This window comes from Dothidotthia symphoricarpi, assembly GCF_010015815.1.
Source record: "Dothidotthia symphoricarpi CBS 119687 unplaced genomic scaffold P153scaffold_17, whole genome shotgun sequence".
NCBI classification, from domain to species: Eukaryota; Fungi; Ascomycota; class Dothideomycetes; order Pleosporales; family Dothidotthiaceae; genus Dothidotthia; species Dothidotthia symphoricarpi.
Genome location: NW_022985024.1, coordinates 437,603 through 457,137, shown reverse-complemented (window position 1 = coordinate 457,137; position 19,535 = coordinate 437,603). Strand labels below are relative to the sequence as shown.

At 51.3% G+C, this 19,535-nt stretch overlaps 7 protein-coding genes across 7 annotated transcripts; 2 read left to right on the top strand and 5 right to left on the bottom strand.

The window, feature by feature from the left end:
* Window positions 1-620: 620 nt before the first annotated feature.
* P153DRAFT_388522 (PLAC8-domain-containing protein) lies at window positions 621-1,796 on the top strand (the record flags this gene model as incomplete). Its single annotated transcript, XM_033670758.1, has 1 exon — window positions 621-1,796. The coding sequence occupies one exon, from the start codon at window positions 621-623 to the stop codon at window positions 1,794-1,796; it is 1,176 nt and encodes a 391-aa protein (XP_033520875.1).
* Window positions 1,797-2,543: 747 nt separating this feature from the next.
* On the bottom strand, window positions 2,544-4,539 carry P153DRAFT_369191 (uncharacterized protein). The gene has a single exon (XM_033668704.1). The coding sequence runs from the start codon at window positions 4,519-4,521 to the stop codon at window positions 2,851-2,853; it is 1,671 nt and encodes a 556-aa protein (XP_033520874.1). The 5' UTR covers window positions 4,522-4,539; the 3' UTR covers window positions 2,544-2,850.
* Window positions 4,540-6,885: 2,346 nt separating this feature from the next.
* On the bottom strand, window positions 6,886-7,381 carry P153DRAFT_297690 (ribosomal protein L22e; the record flags this gene model as incomplete). The annotated part of the gene is made up of 3 exons (XM_033664171.1): window positions 6,886-7,012; window positions 7,072-7,268; window positions 7,337-7,381. Coding segments are annotated over 3 exons (369 nt in total), but the record flags the coding sequence as incomplete, so codon positions are not given.
* Window positions 7,382-8,112: 731 nt separating this feature from the next.
* On the bottom strand, window positions 8,113-10,702 carry P153DRAFT_346261 (vacuolar protein sorting-associated protein 16; the record flags this gene model as incomplete). Its single annotated transcript, XM_033666117.1, has 2 exons — window positions 8,113-10,507; window positions 10,564-10,702. 2 exons carry the CDS (start codon window positions 10,700-10,702, stop codon window positions 8,145-8,147), a joined length of 2,502 nt encoding a protein of 833 aa, XP_033520872.1. The 3' UTR covers window positions 8,113-8,144.
* Window positions 10,703-10,858: 156 nt separating this feature from the next.
* Window positions 10,859-12,985, bottom strand: P153DRAFT_369189 (kinesin-domain-containing protein). Its single transcript, XM_033668703.1, has 3 exons — window positions 12,732-12,985; window positions 12,110-12,675; window positions 10,859-12,061 (listed from the first exon to the last, which is right to left on the bottom strand). The coding sequence occupies exons 1-3, from the start codon at window positions 12,802-12,804 to the stop codon at window positions 11,006-11,008; spliced, it is 1,695 nt and encodes a 564-aa protein (XP_033520871.1). The 5' UTR covers window positions 12,805-12,985; the 3' UTR covers window positions 10,859-11,005.
* Window positions 12,705-17,236, top strand: P153DRAFT_78529 (uncharacterized protein). Its single transcript, XM_033673397.1, has 3 exons — window positions 12,705-13,343; window positions 13,391-14,437; window positions 14,572-17,236. Exons 1-3 carry the CDS (start codon window positions 13,203-13,205, stop codon window positions 17,191-17,193), a joined length of 3,810 nt encoding a protein of 1,269 aa, XP_033520870.1. The 5' UTR covers window positions 12,705-13,202; the 3' UTR covers window positions 17,194-17,236.
* P153DRAFT_369188 (uncharacterized protein) lies at window positions 16,862-18,751 on the bottom strand. The gene has a single exon (XM_033668702.1). The coding sequence runs from the start codon at window positions 18,642-18,644 to the stop codon at window positions 17,280-17,282; it is 1,365 nt and encodes a 454-aa protein (XP_033520869.1). The 5' UTR covers window positions 18,645-18,751; the 3' UTR covers window positions 16,862-17,279.
* Window positions 18,752-19,535: the final 784 nt, after the last annotated feature.

Sequence of the window (19,535 nt, the reverse complement as noted above, 5' to 3'; positions counted from 1 at the left end):
TGGCACCATGCTTACCCTTTAGAGCCTTCCGTGATCATCAGAGACCACCACTCATCGCAAGACCTTAAAATGGAGCAACTGCATGCCTAGCCAGGGCTTTCGCTCAGGGAGAGGTTGCGGTTCCACCACGTAGCTGATTGGTCCATGCGCCTCATCGCTAAGCGCCCGGCTCCTCTCCACATGTCTGTAACACCTCATCGTCAACATCTATTGGTCACGACCGCGCCTCACAAAAGAGAGGCAACCCATCATCGCCCTGCGGCGGGAGCTCTGCGAATCGCTCTTCGACGTTTGCGACCCTAAAAGATGTACACGATCTTTGTAGCGATTGGCAGGGCTCGGGGCAGCTGAGACGCTGGGACGCAGGGCCGGTCTTCCTTAACAACACCCCTTCCTCTCGCCCATGCATCTTCCTTTGTGTGAACTCTTTCAGCAAAGTCTCAGCCTTCCGTCCCCGTCTGCAACTTAACATCTTGTCTGCGTCCCCAGATATAGCACCTAAGCTATACAGCGGCATCATAGCTCACATCTTTGACATTACCACGCGATCTCGAGCCTGTTTCATCTCCCAGATTTAATACAATAGTGTACCCGGGAGTGTATACCGAACACAAGACCAAATGAGTCAACAACAGCATCAGAGATTCTCGTGGCAAGTGCCACTACAAGAAGAGGCGCCATCCTATCAACCGCCCCAGCAACCGCAAATCAACACCAACGTGCCACAACACAACCGAATCTTGTCCTACACGCAAACCCCGATTGAACATCGTGTGCCCTCCGATACCTCCTCGCCGATTGACATGTACACGCCAATCGATCCCCGCCCACAGTCATACTACCCACACATTGCACCCAACCAGACACAGGTGTATACACCCTCGTCACACCCATACGACGAGAAACCCCCCATCTCACCCTTAACGCCGCAAGATGGCACACAATCGATACCCTTCTCGCCCGTCTCACCGATTCCAGACGCGCGAAACGCACCAGCTCAGCATGCCAATACATGGCAGAGCAACCATGCACGGCAAATGAGCAACCTGTCACCCATAAACACAGCTTTGATGCATCAACCCATGCCTACTATACCACCAACACCATCGTCACAAACATCGTCGCCATTACCGTACAAGGCGCCAATAACGCCTCTGTCTGCGAGCTCTAAGCGAGACTTCAATTTGCAACCAGATCACGCAAACGAACCCTACTCACCACATGGCTTTTCAACCCAGACAGCCAATCACCACGCCGTCTTCTCTCCAGATTCTGCCCACGGTCCCAACGGTCTGGATTTCACTCTGCATCAGCCAGGTCAGATAGCCCACCCGAACATGGATCTTTCCAACAAAGGCGCTGCACATGAGTGGAAACACTCTCTTTGCGCTTGCAGTGGTGATGTATCGACATGTCTGATAGGGCTTTTCTGTCCGTGCATCCTCTACGGACGCACATCCTACCGCCTGTCTCAGAAAAGCAAGAAAGAAGACCCTACAGACATGCTTAGTCACAAAACGACAAATAAACACTGTATGCTGATGGGCGCAGCGTGTGGATTATGGTGGGTATTTCCGATGCTGCAACGGACGAGAATCCGACACAACTACAAACTCGAGGGTAGTATTGGAGGCGACTGTATCCGAGGCGCTTGCTGTTGTTGCTGCGTAGCCATCTCGAATGAGAAAGAGGTAAAAGAACGGGAAGAGAGTGTCAGGCGCTGGGCGGGGCCGGCTACTGGTGGCTCTGAGGTGTACACGAAGACGATGGGAATGGTTTACAAGGCACAGGTTTAGAAGGTAGACCAGATATGGCTGGCGTTGGTTGGAATTCTTTTGGTCGCCATGCAATTCTTGGAAAGACAAAGGTGATCTGATATGTAAGCCGGGATGGCACAACTAGCACACAAGCCTGTCTGCCGAACGACCGCTCGTTTCGATGATGCATATCTATATCGCATACTGAGCACGTCTTGATCTACAAATCGATGATATGTAATTTATTTGCTATTCAATCTTGTCATGCAGCCTGACCACTCATATCGTAATCCTCGCCACCGACATGAGCCATTTCATCGCATCAGAATCGAGCTTACAAATTGGCCGTACTAGATCATCCATCAGACACCATTTACAAGCTTCTATAGACAGAGTCATCGTCTTCAGATGTATACATCTTGCCTTGCAAATCTCGAAAGGTATCATAGTCTGGTCACGGTACATGTAGCAAGAAATTAGTAACATAGGAGGGGGATATTGAACAATATGCAAACCGCTCCAATTTTGATAAATTGGAAAGAAAATTCCTCTGACAGGAAGAACGTTGACGAAACACTAGAAAAGTCGATCAAAAGCTTTAACATACTCAATGGGTCGTACGAAGAAAGTCTGTTTATCAAAGTGTCGAAAGGTGCTCAATAGATCGTTAGGCTTCTAATCGTATGGCACTCAGATTAATAGCATCATCACAATGAGAGCGGGAGGGCAAGATCGAAGAGTTCAATGTAGAATAACTTGATTACGATTCCCCGACGGGTATCATGCGCTTACTATATACTGATATCTGACCTGAAATGCTGAATGACTTTTTATGATGAACTAAACGACTATCGACATCGCTGCAATGCAGGATGGAGTACCGCCCTAGACCAATAACACCTTGCTGCATGCGTAGGGTTGGTGATAAAACAATAAACAACGCCTAGAACATTGCTCGTGCAAGATTCTGGTATAAAGCAAATGGGTATATCCTACGCCTTCCGCCAAAAACACTCGATGAAACTCGATCGAATAGGTTGCTGAAGAAGATCTGTAAGGAATCGAAGAAGAGCAAAGAAACAATGGTACAGGTTTACGCAAGACTGAAGCTGGATGAGCGAGAGGAAGATCCAGAGATTGGTTCGCAATCCATAACATAGGTGGGCGGGCTAGCAGGTACGTCCTCATAGACGGGGGGCTGCTCTTCATCCCACGCAATGCCCATTCCGGAGCGCTCAGTGAGAACGAGATGGAACTGCGTTCGCAGAACGCGTGCTGCACCGGTCGGTGTTGCTTGGCTGAGCTTCTTTAGTGGCGCCCACTCTTCGGCAACGACCATCTCGATGACCAGGTTGTGACGTATACTGAGGCCGTTTTGGCTGTCTACGTCGCAGAGAGGTTTCAGTGCGACGTTGCAGGCGGCATTGAATTCTATGTCAATCTCGCCTCGCTCGAAATCTGTCTTCCAACCGGTCTTCACCTCCTCACTAGCAATCGCACGAACGTCTTCGTGGAGGACACCTTTGCCCTCACCCCCGACTTTCTGGGCATGCTTGGAGCATGCTGGTGAGATGAATTTCTGAGTCTCCTCAATGCGCCAGTTAAGCTTTCGCAGTCTCCATCGAGTCTGGGAGTCGTTTTTGTTCTGGACAATACCAGATAGACGCATCTCAATAGGGAAGTCGCCGATAGGGTGGATGACCGGTGGCAGTTTCACTGCGGCAGTCAGGTTCGTAGGAGGGAAGATGCGGATGGAGTGTTTCTCATTTCCAGGGAAGATGGCACGCTTGACGTCCAAGCCACATTTGTAAGTGATCTTCTCGCCGGTAGAGGTTGTAGCCACAGCCGATAGATAGTAGTCTAGTGTTGCAAGACTGCCATGTGTAGTGGCGGGCAAATGTCCCGGCAACAAGTGACTGAATGGGTAGCTATGCAGACCATGACGTAGAGACGCAGGATGTGTCAAAAATTCCCACGTGTGAATGTCAGTGGTTTGAGTGGTGCAGTCTGGGCAATGTGGAGCCACAGGCTTTTTCGTTGTAATAACGGCAAGCAAGCGCATTTCGAATTTGTTGATGGTGACGTATGGCTCGTGAACGTCGATGGCGAGTTGACCAGAGAAAATAGCTCCGGTTGACGTTTGCGGGCTGCTGTAGAAGACGATGGGTGGCGACTCGACGTTCATCTTCATGGAGGCGGCCATCTGAGCCTCCACTTTGGGGCTCTTCTTGCTCTCGACATGTTTGTCCTGGTTGTGGCGTCTGAAAATATCCATGACCAAAGACTCTTGGGATTTTGCCTTCTCTTTGACTGGTGGGGCGAGCGAGTAGACTGGCGGAAATAGGGATTGCTGATGTGCCTTGGGATGTTCCGACTTAACCAATGGCGTAGGCGTCACTCTGACAAGGGTCGAAAGCAGTCGACCGGGCATAACGAATATAGAATCTGGGGTAGGGCTGACGTCCGATAAGGTCAGTGGATGAGTCTGCTTTTGGGCGTGGGATGATAAGCAGGATCCAATGGCGATGCGAGGCAGGTCCGGAGAAGCGATATGCAGGTGGAATAGGAACAACGGCTTCAGGAATTGATCTTGTGCGAATTTAGTTGATGTAGATGTTCTTGAGGCAGAAACATGTTCCGATGGGCTGTACAAAGAAGCGAAGGTGCTGGGGTGAAGGAGGTCTTTATTCCCAGAGCGTTTTGAACTTTTACCTGAGAGAAACTCGATGACTGGGTGCCTCGTGCACTTTCGACATGATGCCATCGAGTAACGACCGAAGGCAAGCTTTTGCTGATGTCACGCTAGGCCAGTAGCGGCAAGCAATCCCTGCGGGCTCCTGCAATTTTTGGGTCAGGAGGTGCACTCATGACCAGGGACTGATTCTTTGCCATTGAAGATTTCGCCGAGCCCCTGGAACGTGCCATGATCCAGCTGTGTCATTCCGCCCTTTGCAAGGCTGCCTAACTACATGTGCTGTCTGTGTTGACCGCTAACTCGACAACACGATCAAAAATCCAGCGTCTACTTCAGCATTCAACGTCCTATTGGTCAAATCTAGGGCGTTTTTTCATGTGTACACGCCATCACGACGTGGCTTGATATATGCCCCTTCGCCGGCGGCCATTAGAATGAGCATACGCATCACAACAATTCCATCTCCACCGCCGGGACTATGGGTGCTCGCGTCGCAGGCCACGGAAAGAGCGCCCGCCGCTGAACGTTATTCCATCGCGCACATTTCCCCGCAAATTGGCGTTGGCGACTGTGGCAGATGGCGACTTTGGGGCTGGACATTCAGCATCTCCGTGGAAGCTTGCCGTCCCGGAGCAGTTCCCCCAGATTTCAAAGCTGAGTGCCGTCACCGCCCCGTGGCCACCTGACGGAATACGACAGCCCCTGACGTGCTCCGGCATACCTGACTGCGGCCATTGCTAATTGTGTAACGTTGCCAGCTCACAGTCATCGGCTAGACCATCGCGATTTATATGCCAAGCCACCGGCGTTAGGTAATGCTAGAAAATTTGTATTTGACAGTCAGCCATGAACCAAGCAGCGATCTGCCTGGTGTCCGTGGCCTGACTGATCTCCACATGATCCCAAGAGTCTTTGCAGCTTCTTTGCAGATTTTGGTCGATCGGCCCACTCTATACGGTGCCTGACAGGCCCACGTCTCAGAAGCATCCACAGGTCGAGAGCTCCAGACTATTCCATAGATCACAGCGTCGAATGTCATAGTCGATCCTGATGGCCTTCTCGCTGAATCCCATTTTGCGAGGTCCATCGGAGACGGCCGATGGGTCTTGCACGTCACAACACCGACATCACTACCAGACAAACCACTAGAAAAGTCCACGATACCTCGCTTGTTCTGGCTGACGGACGCGTTGATCAGGTTCGCAATGCAGTAGAGAACACTTCGTCACGCTGTTCTCAATTGGGAAGTACATCGGCAGATCTTGCATTTGAAGACCACGGATATCGCATCTACTTGTGTGGTTCAACTCCTCAACGAAGTTCCCATCCTTGGGCATCAAACAATGATTGTCTCATAACCACAGTGGGGCTTTCGCAGCTGCCACGCGTTGCAGTGTCTGTATGATGAATTTTTGCGTGCGAGGGTACGACTCCATTCCTTGCAAAACGTGCCATGTCGCCATACTGTCGACACCGAACACAATTCGATACCCTGCTCAACGATTCTCGTTGGAGACTAAATACTCTTGCAACGGCTTTCTTCCGTTTCCCCGTTCCGCAATTGTCGAGATCTTCGAGATATCTTTTACCTATTTCGGATCATATCCTTGAAACCCGTTTACTCCGAATGTATTCCGGACACACTCCCTTAACCATTCCGACGTGATCATCACGTTGTTCACGCAACACTTGGCGAAGACGATCACACCTAGATCCACAACCAGTCTTTTGGGCCTCCGCATCTATTCTCGCTCTGAACAAAGTAGTATCTAAATGCCTAATTGCCTTTTCGGCTTTTCGGATACAACGTTCTACTACCTACGGCCATAATTGGAAACCGTGTACTGAGCATCCCGAAGACAGAAATTGTCGGCCAATTTCAGATGGCAGCTCAAGCCTATAGGAGGCTTACATGAGACTCATCCGATTGTTTCTTGTGCATCAAATTGCGATGACTTCTCGCACACATTGATGCAAAACGTGCTCAAGTCGTACCATAAGAATCTCGCATTACAGCCAAGTACCTTGTAGTTTACATGCTTGAGCAGCAGCAGACAAGGGTCCCATGTCCTGTCTTGTCGAAGCTATCGCGGGACTGACCGCAGACCGCATCATGCAACGCAAGATGACTCCATGTAGTTTCTCTTTGGACCGAGAATGACATGCAGAAGGGTATGGCAGTCTTTGCATGTGTTGCACGATAAGTACGTGCTGGAAATATCAAACAAGAATCTCTACAAAGGGAACGCTAAACGGGTGAGTTTTGAAAGGCATAGTGAAGCCATCACAATAATCACAGCCGGCAATAAAACAGCGAGTTTGACAAATGCAACAATTCATTGTGATTGCGCTATATGCCATGTGGAACACCATCCGCGACCTGTACTGGACTCAGGTTCCATACAACCCATGCTGGTAGTTGAGATGGTACATCTACTCGTCGTCCTCGTCCGCCTCATCGTTGACAACGTTGAAGAAGCGGAGCTCGTAAACACCCTTGGAGGTGGAGACGACGCGGAGCCAGTCACGGAGCTGCTGCTTCTTGAGGAACTTCTTGGTGCTACAACGACTGTCAGTTGGTTGCCCTATTCTCGTTGGATGAAATATTTGAGAACGTACAGGTACTTCAAGTAGCGGCCGGAGAACTCCTGGTGCGCAATGACCTCAATCTTGCCATCACCCTGCTGGGAGATCTGGACGGTCTCGCCAAGGTTGCCGGTGCGGCCCTCAACCTTGACACGGTCGTGAAGGAACTTCTCGAAAGCCTGGATGTCGAAGATCTTATCGTTGACGGGCTGCGAGCAGTTGATGATGAACTAGTCCTTTGGTTAGACTGAGACCTTACGACTGCGATCGCGGGCGCGTAAGTATTGAGTATGCGTACCTTCTTGGTGACCTTCTGGCCCTTCTTCGCGCCGGCGGCGGACTTCTTCTACAATGTACCTTAGCCTACTGTTCTGTGGGAGCGCGCATGCTCAGCCCAGCGGACAGCAAAGCGGTGTACGTACGGTTGCGGGAGCCATTTTGTGTGAGTGTGAAAGCGCAAAGAGGTGGATATCCTGCGTGTGTTGTGAGGGCGTGCTGAGACCAGAGGCGCGTGGGCTGTATTTTTGCGATCGGAGTGGTGGGCGCTAGCGATGCCAAGATTCCGAATACTATGATTGGTTGAAAGTGAACTATACTTCGCACTTTACTCGTAACGTCTTGAAGTCATCAGCGGTGTGTTTATTAACTATCGTTCTTTCCTGGATACAACATTCTTGTGAAACCATACCATGTTCGCATACTATCAATTCGCCAAAGTGCAGAGCAAGACGGATGGCAGAGTAACCGCTAGTACCTTATACATGCACCGCTTTGGAAAACACACATGGAACGTTAGAATCCAGGAGACATGAAGAAGATCCTTAAAGATGCTTAAAATAACACATCGAGGGTGAACCATCAGTCTCATGAAATTGACACTATACTCAACTCAAGCCTCTGTATAGTCCTTCTAAACTATCAATGTAACTTAGATGTCTAGCCTACTCGTCATCCGCTCCTCAGAACGTCGTCAAAACCTGGCGTTGAGTTGCGGAAAAAGCTGACCAAAGTTGAGAAATATATTTAACCAAATTTGTGAACACTGGCATTGGCACTGGTAAATGTGTGGTCGTTGCGCGAATCTGATCATATTGCATTATTTCTACTTATTTCCTCCCACTCCCCAGCATTCCCAAAAACCTTTCAATTTCCACCGCGGCACTCCCACTAGCCTTAGCCCTCAATTCGTCCAACAGAACTCTATCCTTCGCCTTATAAGCTTCTTCACCAGCCTTGACAAGTAAACCACACTTTACCCACATATCCACCCTTTCCGCAACAACCAACGTCGTACATTTTGGTATGAAAACAGATGCAACCCGCGTATTGCCTGCTGCAAGGATTTCATTGAAGAACGGCTCCCATCCAATTGCACTCTTCTTCTGTGATGCAATGGATTCAAGTTCAGTCCAATGGCGTGCAGACACCAGTGCACGGAGGCGCAACCATGTGTATGTCTTGTCGGTAATTTTGAACTCGGATTGAACTTTCTGTGCTCTTTTGAAACGGCCTTGGCGGATGAGTTGGAAGATGGTTTCGTGGGTACTAAGGCCGATGAAGGAAGATGTCGCAGCACCTTCGGCGGCATTGAGTTCCTTTTCAAAGGTCTCCTGCAGTCGAAGAAGTTTTGCTGCATCGTCGATGGCGCTGCGTTGAAATGTTGCAGCAGTATCGCGAGAGTCTTGTAGATACTTGGATCCGAGCTTCAGCTTATCCAAGGAACCAACTAGGTCTTTTTGTGCCAGCGCTTCAGATAAGAGAAGATTTGACCCGTCCAACCTTCTATCGTCCTGATAGTATAAATCCTTCAGTAGTTCACGATCTTGCTCCCACGCTGAGGACTCGACGAGCGCGGTAGCGACGGGTCGACTATTGATGACACGGAAGAAGGACGCCAAAGGAACTTCCTTGCGGAGGTGTAAAAGGACGTGAAAAATGAGATCTGTGTCACCGGACTCTATGGCTTTATCAAGGGCGATGGTATCTTCCTTCATACTTAACAGCAAGGGAACTTGCTTTCCTGCCCGAGGCTCATAGTTCAAAAGCGAGGTTGCAAGACGAACACGCCCTTCATCGTAAGCTGCTCGTGCTATTTCCTCGAATGACACGCCGGGCTTGCCATGCAATTTCTTTACTATGAGTTTGCAGATTTCTTCCTCGGGATCTGTAGAGACGCGCACTTTTTGCTGCGCCCAGTGGCCATGTATATGGCTTGCTGGTAGGTGCAGATAATCTGCTATTCGCAATGCGAGAAGGTATTCACTACGATTTGTGAGGCGTTCGATGAGTTTCTCGGGCGTCATGCGACGATACTGGTCGTAGCTGAGTGGCAGGCCAATCTCATAAAATCGCACAGCATTGAGAACGCGTAGTGTGTCGCAAGTATCGACAAAGTCGTCAGAAGAGTACAGGTCAAGCACTGATTTTCCGTAAGAGGCGGCTCTGAGAAGGGCCTTTTGCCAGTGTATATTGTACTCGTGTGCTGCCGCCTTGATACACGTATCCACGGCCTCTGCCAAGCTGGGTCGAATGAGCTGGATGAGATCATCTGCTTTCGGACTCTTCTGCTCTAGCAGAGAAGACGCTTCCAGAAGGTTTGCTGCAGGAGAATCAGATCCCAAACGGAAGACGTCGACTGTCTCATCAGGTACTTTCTGAATGAATTCGCAAACGTCATTTGTCAATAGCCTTATACCATCAACATCTGGTAGAAGGTGAACCCATGCATCGTAGTAGAACTTGGTGGCTGCGCTCCTGGGTCCAATCAGGTGCACTTCGTCTTCCCAGGCCAGGGCAACAGCGTTGGATCCACACCACTGCATGTCCTTTGGCACCGTCTGGACTTTGCTGTCGTACTCGCTGAGCTTCTCACTCCAGTCCCCGCTTACCACCCACACCTTGCCGTCCTCGGTGTAGAAAGCAAGGAACTCGCCCCGGGGGCTGACGCTGATGTGTTGGAAGGGTCCCGCGTCGAAATTGCGATCCTCAGCCTCAGTCGCATCGACGACATATAGCGTATGCCCAATGGCGAGTATGACCTCAACGGAGCGTGAGAGCGAATAGGCAGGTGGTATAATGCTCCACGACACGACAGGCTCCGAGGGCGGGATAGCGAGGAGCTTTGGGCGCGGCTCCGTGTACGAAGCCACCGAGATGAGATGGTTGTTCCCCAGCAGCGCAACGAAGCCTGTACCGTAGAACTTGCATGACACGACGCCGTGCACGTCAGAGTCGTGGCCCAGCGTGAAGGGGACAAAGTCGCCCTGAAGGTCGTAGTAGCAGCGCACAGTGCCGTCGGCGGTGACGACAAGTAGCTTTTCGTCCTCGGACCAACCCAAGCCCTTGATGGTGCCCTTATCCCACGTGATGCTTCGAATCAGCTTGCCTGCGCAGCTGTACATGTCGATGCTGGACTTGGACACGCCGGGCCCGCGATATGTGTGCAGCTTCTCCTCATCGCGGTAGATGGCTGCAGTTGTTAGCCCGCTGCTCCGACGCGAGCACAATGGCAGCACGCGTACCTACCTACAGCACCGCTGTATGGAGCCCCCACCACATTGTACTTCTCGAGCTCCAGGTCCTGATCAAAGACGGCCGTGTACAGCTGCACCTTGCGGTAGAACTTGTCGCCGACCTTTTCCCAATTGGCGGTTGGCTTTGACATGGTTGACGGGCCTAGCGGGGGATCATGGCGCGTCGCCGTGGTCGTGGAGGCAGAGGTCGAGGTTGAGCTTGAGCTTGGGGATCGGAGGTTGACATGGATGTGTGAGAGGCCCTAGCTCAGGCGCGACCTCACATGTCCAACAAATAGGCGTCTGCATACGCAAGATCCATTGGAGTCATTATAGCTATTTACTATATACCGTGCCGTTTCTGTTAACCAGAGAAAACCCAACGCCATCGCTCAATGCATTCAAAACCAAAGGTGCCCAAGTTCGTGCACAAACACCCATCCATCCAACATCAATCACGACAGGTCAGCGATCATTTCCCTCACGCCAAAGCGCTCAACATCACTCCCCACCTTCTTCCGGAACAGCCCAAGAGTCTTTAAGAATTCCTCCGCCTCGCCCTGCAACTCGTGTGCCAACTCATTGTGATCGCCCTCATCGTATCCTGAATCAGAGTCATCATCGCTGCCCTCTCCATCAGAGGGTGCAGGGACCGAGGTCTCTCCGTCTTCTAACCACTCTCCCTGCTCAAAATTTGGCGAACCCAACTCGCGCGGCGGAGGCAGCACAATGGGATTCTTGAGCTCTCCCAGCGCCAGTGCGAGATGGCGGCGCAGAGTGTCGATTTCAGCGCGTAGGGCTACATTCACAGGTCGCATTTCTTCAACTTCTGATGTAAGTGCTTTGATCTTCGCGGCTGAGACTTCGCGGTTCTCCAGCATTAGTCTCTGCATCATGGCAACTTGTCTCTGGTACTCTTCCAGCTCGGTCGCCTCTTCGCGCTTGCGCTGGCTGGCAGCATTGACGCTGACCTGCAGACTGCGTATCTGCTCGGCCATCTCGCTGAGCTCGGCATCGCGCTGCGCGGCGGACATGCAATCCTGGTTGACTGAGGCGCGGGTACGGATGCGTTTGGCCTGGTCGGCGTAGCGGAGAGTGGACAGGGTTTCGTCGTAGTCGGCAGGCGCGATGCAGGCCACCATGGCAGTCTTGCTGTTGCCGCCCAAAGAGTCCCTGAGCAGCCAGGTCAAAACCGAGTCGCGGTACGGGACAACCTCACGCGGTCGCCGTCCTTTGGCTGCGTGGCGCCGTGGGTCCGCAAGCGCAGCGATGACGCGACCGAGGGTGGTGAGGGACTTGTTGATCTGCGCTCCTTCCTTGAGCCGCTGCCCCGTGGCTTCGGTCGACTTTGCGCGCTCCGAGCCGGCCAGATCGACGAGACGCATGCGGGCGGTGCGTTCGATGGTCTCGTCGGAGAGCAGCGAGTGGGTAATTTGCTTGAGGCGGATGGTGAAGACGGCGTGCGAGCGCGACGACGTGTCGTTCATCTTGGTCGAGGCCGTGGTGCGGCTCTGCTAGGCGTTAGTCGGGCATGCGGCCGTCTCAGGGAGCACACATACCGAGTCGCCGAGGCGCATCAGGCGCTCGACGTCGACGTACGACTTGACCTCGGCCTCGGTCAGGCCCTGGACGTAGACGCCGTCCTTTTGGCTCTCGCGGATCTTGAGGTAGATGGGCGGGTTGGTGCGCGGGGTGAGCAGGTCGCGCACGTGCTCGTTGTAGACTTCGAAGTACGAGACCTGGACGTGGTAGCTCGTGTCCGGGCGGGGCTCGTGGCGGATGCGGTCGAACAGCTCCTCGCACGTGCGCGGGATGAGGCCCGGGTTGTCTGGGGTGCCCATCATGGTGTAGCTCTTGCCCGAGCCCGTCTGGCCGTAGGCAAAGATGCACGTGTGGTAGCCCTCGAAGTTGTGGTCGAGGAACTCCTCGCCGAACGAGCGGTAGACGTCCTCCTGGTGGGCGTAGTGCGGGTCGGCCTCGTCGTGCGACCAGTACGAGCGGTCGAAGGTGAACTCCTTGTCTTCGTGCCTGCGCGAGTTGGGGCCGCCCTCGTCGGGCGCGTACAGCGTCGTCTTCTGCGTCGAGGGCTCCATGCGCACGAGACATCGCGTGCCGCGCTCCTTCTCTGCCTTGGGTCAGCACTTGCACGGGCAGCTGCCGCAGACACACAGCCAGACATACCTCGCCTCACAAAGGCCCGGCACCGCACCACCACCTTGACGTTGCCCGGGTCGTCGGCCATCAGCGGGGCCATTGGCACGTACGGCTCGGATGCGCGCAGCGAGGGCGCCGAAGCAGTCGAAGTGAGCTGTCGGTGATACATTCGCACGTCCAAAAATACGGTCTGGTGGAAAATAAACAGTGGGTGCTCGCAGAGGTGCTTCGACCGCACTGGCTATGTTGCGCAGGTGCCTCGACGTCCACAGCTCGCGCGCTTCCCCGAACGGGCGAAATGTCAACAATGCGGTTGCCGTGCAGCCACTAAGCGACGTCACGGGCTTGGCGCACTGCCCAATCCTCCAGCACCAACCAAAGGGCGACGAGACGAGGCCTCAGCGCGTCCAACGCTTGCGACGTGGCAGCCATTGATAGCGCCCACGGCACGCTCGATACAGGGCCGTCTTCCTTGAGCCTCCACACCGCCCATCACTCATGGACCATTATCTTGACCCCGCCTCTAGGGCAAAGGCCTTTGAGCACAACTGGGCCAGACTGCACGCGCCGTCGAGCCGTCTTGACCTCGACGCCCTGGCCCTCTGCCTTCGCCTGCTGCCGACAGTCGACGCTGAAAATGTACATTCGCTGTGATTCGTCCCCACGACTTTGCTGAGGTGCTGCAGGATTATCAGCCCCAACATCAAGCGCTTGGACGTCTTCTCTTGTCACGCATACCCGAGGAACCACATGATTCAGAACATCTCTTTGTGCTCGCCGAGTTGTGCCACAGCAATGAGGCTTTCGTGCATTTCTTTGTCGAGGAGTACATCAAGCCCTGCCTGAACGCTGCCTTAGTCCAGCTCTCAAAGAGCACCACGCTACAAGAGACGAGCGACGAGGACGTCATCACATCCAGGGAAGATCACGTCCGCAATGCTGTAGCATTCCTGAACCTCCTCAAATATTCGTACTGGCTTCCTCCAAAGACAAAACATGCTATTGATCCCACTTCTCTGGGTTTTCTTGTGCGTTTTGTTGGCATCGACCGTATCAATGAACCCGCGCTCGATGCCCTGTCTGCTCTTCTCTCGCTGCTGGTCCAGAACCAGCAGACTGGAATTCTCGTGGCTTGTCCCAAAAACCACGCTCCTTTGTGGCTGCAATACGATCATGCACTGCAAAGCCATGTATTGAACCACCCATTAGTAGACCAGTCATGGTGGAATCGACTGAAGACACTTAGAACGACAGATTTTACTGCTGCTTCCGACAAGATTTACAAGGTTTGGTATCAGTGGATTGTACAGGCTAGCAGAACCAAAACTGAACTTGTTGGCGTATACGACTGTCTCTATTGGGAAACACTTCGTGCCGGCTTGTTGGTCGGATACGCTGATCAGCGCAAATACTGCCTAGCCATCATTCGGCTCTCTCTGCACCTTCCTCATACACAAGATATCCGCACCCCTGTCATGGTTTCCATCGCCGACGATTCCAAAGTTGTGTACAAGGCTTACGAACAATATGCAACACTGTTTGAAACTATCGTTTTAGATCGATACTCAAACCAAGTACAAGCCTGTCTGCCCGAGCTGGCAACTCTCATTGATACCGATTCAAAGGTTACACCCGCCATGGCAACTACGTTACTTGCCGCTGCATTGAACCCTAGGGTACAGGATAACATTCGCAAGATCATCGGGAACTGGTACATGGGCTACTTGATCAAAGTAAGTCAGAGTTTCGATACATTCGAACCATCTTGCCAATTCTCGCACACTGCGATCCTCAACAATCCCTTTCCTCAAGCCTCTAATCCCATTGCTCACACCATCGCTATTGCTAACTCACTCTCTGTTCTTAGCATCGAGAACTCGCCCCAAATCACATAGAATTTGTCGTAAAGGGATTTCTCCCTTGGGCCACCCAGGGAAGCTTATTCACTTCGACACTTACAGCGACGCGAACTACAACAGTTTGTATACATGGCGCAACACTTGCAGAATTCATTGCAATGTTTGTAGCGAATTCGCCAGACATGCTTTGTCGTTCTCTCATCCTCGAGATTTTACAATTTGTTCTGGACGCGGGTGGAAGGTTATTTCAATATTCCATTCTGTACCTGTTGGAGGGACTAAACAAAGGTTTAGCGTTGCGTACAACAACACATATTTCCCTGGAGCCAGCCGATCTGGACCTCATACTGCGAGTTTCACGTCTCACTGGCTTACCAGAGATTGCCGGCGACTTATATGGTCTTTACTGCAAACAGCTTTGCGATTACGTCTCGCAAGATACTTCGGCGCAGAAGGAGACAGCCAGTTATAAATCTCTTTATACAAAGATATTACATCTCGAAACACACCCCCTGGCCAGCGGCCAACTCACGCCATGTGCCGTTGATGGCTTACCTCCATTGCAGAGCTTTCTGCAGCAGCTATACGACACGAAGCACTGCTCCATCCAGGGGGATTCTTACGCATCAGCTTGCAAAACCCTGATACAGACACTGGACAGAGCTGATGCTACACTCATAAAGTCTCATGATATGTATGCTGTGTTGGATGCTTTATGGGAAGAGGCAGACAGACGGGAGTTCAGCAGATCAGTAGCTGTCAATATGCCAGCTCTCTTCTTCCATCCGGTTTGCATAAAGATCTGCATTTTGCAGGACGCAGCGCAGTCGGAGTCTGATGGAAGTCTTACAGTTCTTCTCACAAGAGCAATGGAGTGTCTTCAACGGCTTTCTGAGAGCAGGCCATATCTTCTTTCTGTACTTGCGATGTCTCTTCGAAAAGCTGTGTTCTCAAGTCCATCAATCACGAGCATCTTGCCGTTCGAAGAATACATTCTCCGTTTTGTAAACCATCCACCAACGGTCAAGACTGAATTCCTATTTGAGGTTGCGGCTGCAGAAAAGCTCCAAAAGTTTGTACCGCATCGAGACTATGCGTTCTACTATGGACAACGCGAGTGGCATGCATACGCTGCCGTGCTAGACCTTTTGTGTCGCTTTCCAGAGGACCAATCCAAGGTTGCTAAGCGCATATTGGACCATTTGCTTGAGCCCTGGAAAGAGCAGAAAGCTCCCATACCTATCATCAGCAAATGGAAAGATGTGCTTCAGCTACAAGCTATGCTGCTACTTACAGATTTCTGTATCCCAGATACCCAGGTTGACATGTACTTGGATGCTTTCACTCGAGCACTGGTTGTCGAACAATGGCCACGTTACCGTTTCTTGCTTGAATGGATTGTTGCGCGTATCTATTACCGGTTCCCAAGTAAGGCGATCCGGATACTAAACGATTTGGAGAAGCTAGACGAGGGCAGTCCGATACACGTGGCTAGTTTGGTCAAAGTGGCAGCGCTTGTTGCCCCGTACTTGGACTCGGAAAATTTCGCACTCAACGTTTTGATCCGATTAATTCCCTTCTCAGCAAGTCCCAAGGTTCACATTCGGCACGAAGCACATTGGTGCTTTCCCATCGTCTTTGACCTGGCAACCTCGAACGATTGGAAATCTATTACCGGAAACCCGGCGTTCGTGGCACTGGACAAGCACATTCGTGGGATGGATAAATTTGGTGCGCCGGCTTGGAGTATTAGAACTTTGAAGTTAGACTCAGTGAAGGATTTCACACTCACCGGTATATTCCAGGGTCAATACCTGTCCATCGAGACGCCGGAACAGAAGCGTGTCGCACACGAAGATTTTGTAGAACTTCAGGACAAAGAAAAAACACTACAAACAAACCTACCGTTGACTCGCATAGCCCTTGGTTGGTCGCCTACTTTGACGGTAGCTACTCTTCAGGATCCAGAAACGCAAGCTTCACCACAATCCTCACTGGCACCAACTTTCCTTCAAACGAAGTCCGGCTTCGACTTTGCATCACTGTACCCACATTCTGGGCCCCCACATGTGAAATCCCAGCGACCAGCATCTGTCATACTCATCGCATCGCTCATTGACAATCCTACTAATCTGGGTGGCTTGTCACGCATCTCAGAATCCTTTGGCCTTGAAGCATTATATATTGACGATCTCAAGAAACTAGGGCATAAAGATTTCAAGGCTACGAGCGTGACGTCAGAAAAGCATCTTCCAATCCATGAGCTCAAGGCGTATGGAGTACCAAACTTTCTGCTGGAGATGAAGAGGAAGGGGTACGCAGTTGTTGGTATCGAGCAGACAGATCGGAGTGGCATGCTTGGAGATGAGGGGAAAGACAGCGATGCGGACACGAAAGACGCAATCTATACGACTGGTAGCCGCAAAGACTCGGGCACACTCCCCCAGAAGTGTGTGCTTGTACTGGGAAGTGAAAAAGGAGGAATCACAGCTGAGGTTCTTGCAGTTGTAGATCGCTGTGTAGAGATACGAACTGTGGGCGTTACAAGAAGCCTTAATGTGCAGACAGCAGGAGGAATTGCAGTATACGAGTGGTGGAGATTGTGGCATGACGATGTTTTGGGAATCTAACGATGATAACATCTTGGTCGTTCATAGATTCACTTCATCCGGTACAAAGTGGCCCCACTTCAAAGACTACGATAGCGTAGGAAGTGTCAGATTCCGTCATCACTATCGCCTGCAACAGGCACACCGCCCTCTTGTTGCTCTTCGTCTGTATCATCCACTTCCACTTCACCAACTCGTTCTCCTAATTGTGTTTTTAACCCATCGAGCATAGCACTCAATCTGTGTTTCAGTGCTGGATTCCACACGCTACTCAACTGACTCTCAATTTCCTGTATCTTGTCTCGTAGCTCAGAGGCTACAGCATCTTGCTCTTCTTCCTCCTCGTCCTCGTCAGCTTCATGCGGCCCCACTTCAACTTCGAGGCTATTGTCGAAGGCGGAAGCGAATTCAGTTGCCATCTTGCGATTGGGTATTGCGAAATTGACGGCTTCCAGATCGGGCCACGACTCGATGTCTTTTGTGATCCGGCTTCTCTTACCAGTTGGTTTCCCACCGTTGATCACCTTCTTCCACGATCTTGCTATATCTGCAACAGGGTTGCCATAGGCTCCACACCCCCAGGCTCCGAGGACTAATCTCTTTGCCCCTTTGGACGTCGCGATGCGAAGTACACCGCGCATCTTTGCCTCCACGAGCTCCATATCCTTCTTGCTAAATCTCTTGACTTCGTCTTCTTCCCCTTCCAACTCCGGGAAGCGCAACATGCCAGCCGAAACTACATCGATCCAGTATGAGTGGTGATGGCCCAGCTCACCTTCCTTACAGCCTAGCCCCAACGAGTTTCGAAACACCAGAACATCGTGTGTGTAGATGCCTCCGATTTCTGGGAGACGGTAGAAAGATTCTTTCAGTGAGGGGTAGAGAGTGGTGCGAGAACATAGAAATTCCTCCTGTGACGTTGCGCCTGAAAAGACTCCACCGCCTGGTCTCAAAGGAGAAGCGTGGTTTAGCACGCAAACGTTTGGAGACTTCTTTGTGGGTTTGATGTCGGGCTCGCCGTATTGTGAAGGCAAGGCCAGCATGTGTGCTGCAGTAAGTGTATCTGTTGCTATGATACGAATCTTTAGCTCGCGTTTCGGTGAATCTGACACCGCCGCAGCTGAAGTCAAATCCGGGATATGGTCGTCCAATGAATCGTTTCTCTTTTTGGTGTTTCTCTTGCCATGATCCTGATTTCCCAGCATCGGCTCAGTATCCCTGACTTTTCGTCGCCCTTGGCCTTTCCTTTTAACATATGTCTCGCCATCCTCGGTTTCCTTCTCACTCGCCCCGAATATCACTGGCCCAGGATCGGCTATCAAAATACTCCCTTCTGCCCCTCTCTTTGCCCGTGCATTTGAGGCCAAAATCTTGACGACCTGCGTGTTGATGATCTGCCGGGCTTGTTTCGCTCGAACAACTTTGCGCACGGCAGGTGGTGCTAACCCTTGAGATTTCTCCGTACGTCCCATGGCTTCGTTCGATTTGTATAGCGTCGACAATCAATTATGTACTCCAGCGAAGATAGCTCCCCTAGAACAGTGAAAAAGGCCGATCACCTTTTCGTGGAAAGATGATGAAATTTGGAGATGGGATGTTTGGAAAGTGGCGGCCATAACAATGGATTGGCTGACTAACAACGGCCAACTTCTTATGGATTTCGCCACGATGCATGACACACTCTACGGTGGCTTTGCCAGCATCGAAACTCTCAGCCGTTAACGAAGAGTTATTCTGCTCGTCAGCTTAGACCTGAAAAGAAAGCGAACTTCCGTGGATTTTCTAGAAACCACCTAACACCATCAGAACGCACTTGGCAGCCGGAAACTCATGCAAAGCAAGTAGCAGAACAAAATACTGTATGCTGTAACGATACGAGAGAGCATGAATTTTGATCATGAAAGTAAGGTTCAGTATGCTAGTGGCCGTGTGAAAGAAAGCTGTTTTACCATTTCAAGACCTGTATACTGATGCTTCTGTTTCGTACCAGTCTGCAGATAATTGATTCACGTTCGAAGATGTCCTTGAGTCGCACATGAAGCTCGATGCAGGGTCAATTCATCGTCTGAAATGAGCTATGGTGTTGAATTTTGGCTTCACGCGAAGGAGCTGTCTTCTGCAACCGAGGCTGTCTCCCTTTTGTAGTTACATGGTTTAATTTACAATATTCTCTCGTTTATTGACCTAATCTCCTCAATCTACTCTTAACGCCTCTTCCGATAATACGTGAACTCCACAATGCTCATCGCCAAGTGTACATCCCTTAAGCCTAATGTTCCCCATGTTGTTCACGTTTGCGATAGTGGTGTGAGCTTGCGTAATATCTCGAGTGTAGGAGCGTGAGGTTCTAGAGCTTGGATCCT

Excerpts from the sequence above, each read along its gene's own strand:
- P153DRAFT_369188 (XM_033668702.1), bottom strand. The coding sequence starts at position 18,644 with ATGGGACGTACGGAGAAATCTCAAGGGTTAGCACCACCTGCCGTGCGC.
- P153DRAFT_78529 (XM_033673397.1), top strand. The coding sequence starts at position 13,203 with ATGGACCATTATCTTGACCCCGCCTCTAGGGCAAAGGCCTTTGAGCAC. Across the intron at positions 13,344-13,390 it reads CGACAGTCGACGCTGAAAAT|GATTATCAGCCCCAACATCA; the intron begins GTACATTCGCTG and ends GAGGTGCTGCAG. Across the intron at positions 14,438-14,571 it reads ACATGGGCTACTTGATCAAA|CATCGAGAACTCGCCCCAAA; the intron begins GTAAGTCAGAGT and ends CTCTGTTCTTAG.
- P153DRAFT_369191 (XM_033668704.1), bottom strand. The coding sequence starts at position 4,521 with ATGGCATCATGTCGAAAGTGCACGAGGCACCCAGTCATCGAGTTTCTC.
- P153DRAFT_369189 (XM_033668703.1), bottom strand. The coding sequence starts at position 12,804 with ATGGCCCCGCTGATGGCCGACGACCCGGGCAACGTCAAGGTGGTGGTG. Across the intron at positions 12,676-12,731 it reads CCGGGCCTTTGTGAGGCGAG|AGAAGGAGCGCGGCACGCGA; the intron begins GTATGTCTGGCT and ends GACCCAAGGCAG. Across the intron at positions 12,062-12,109 it reads TGATGCGCCTCGGCGACTCG|AGCCGCACCACGGCCTCGAC; the intron begins GTATGTGTGCTC and ends AACGCCTAGCAG.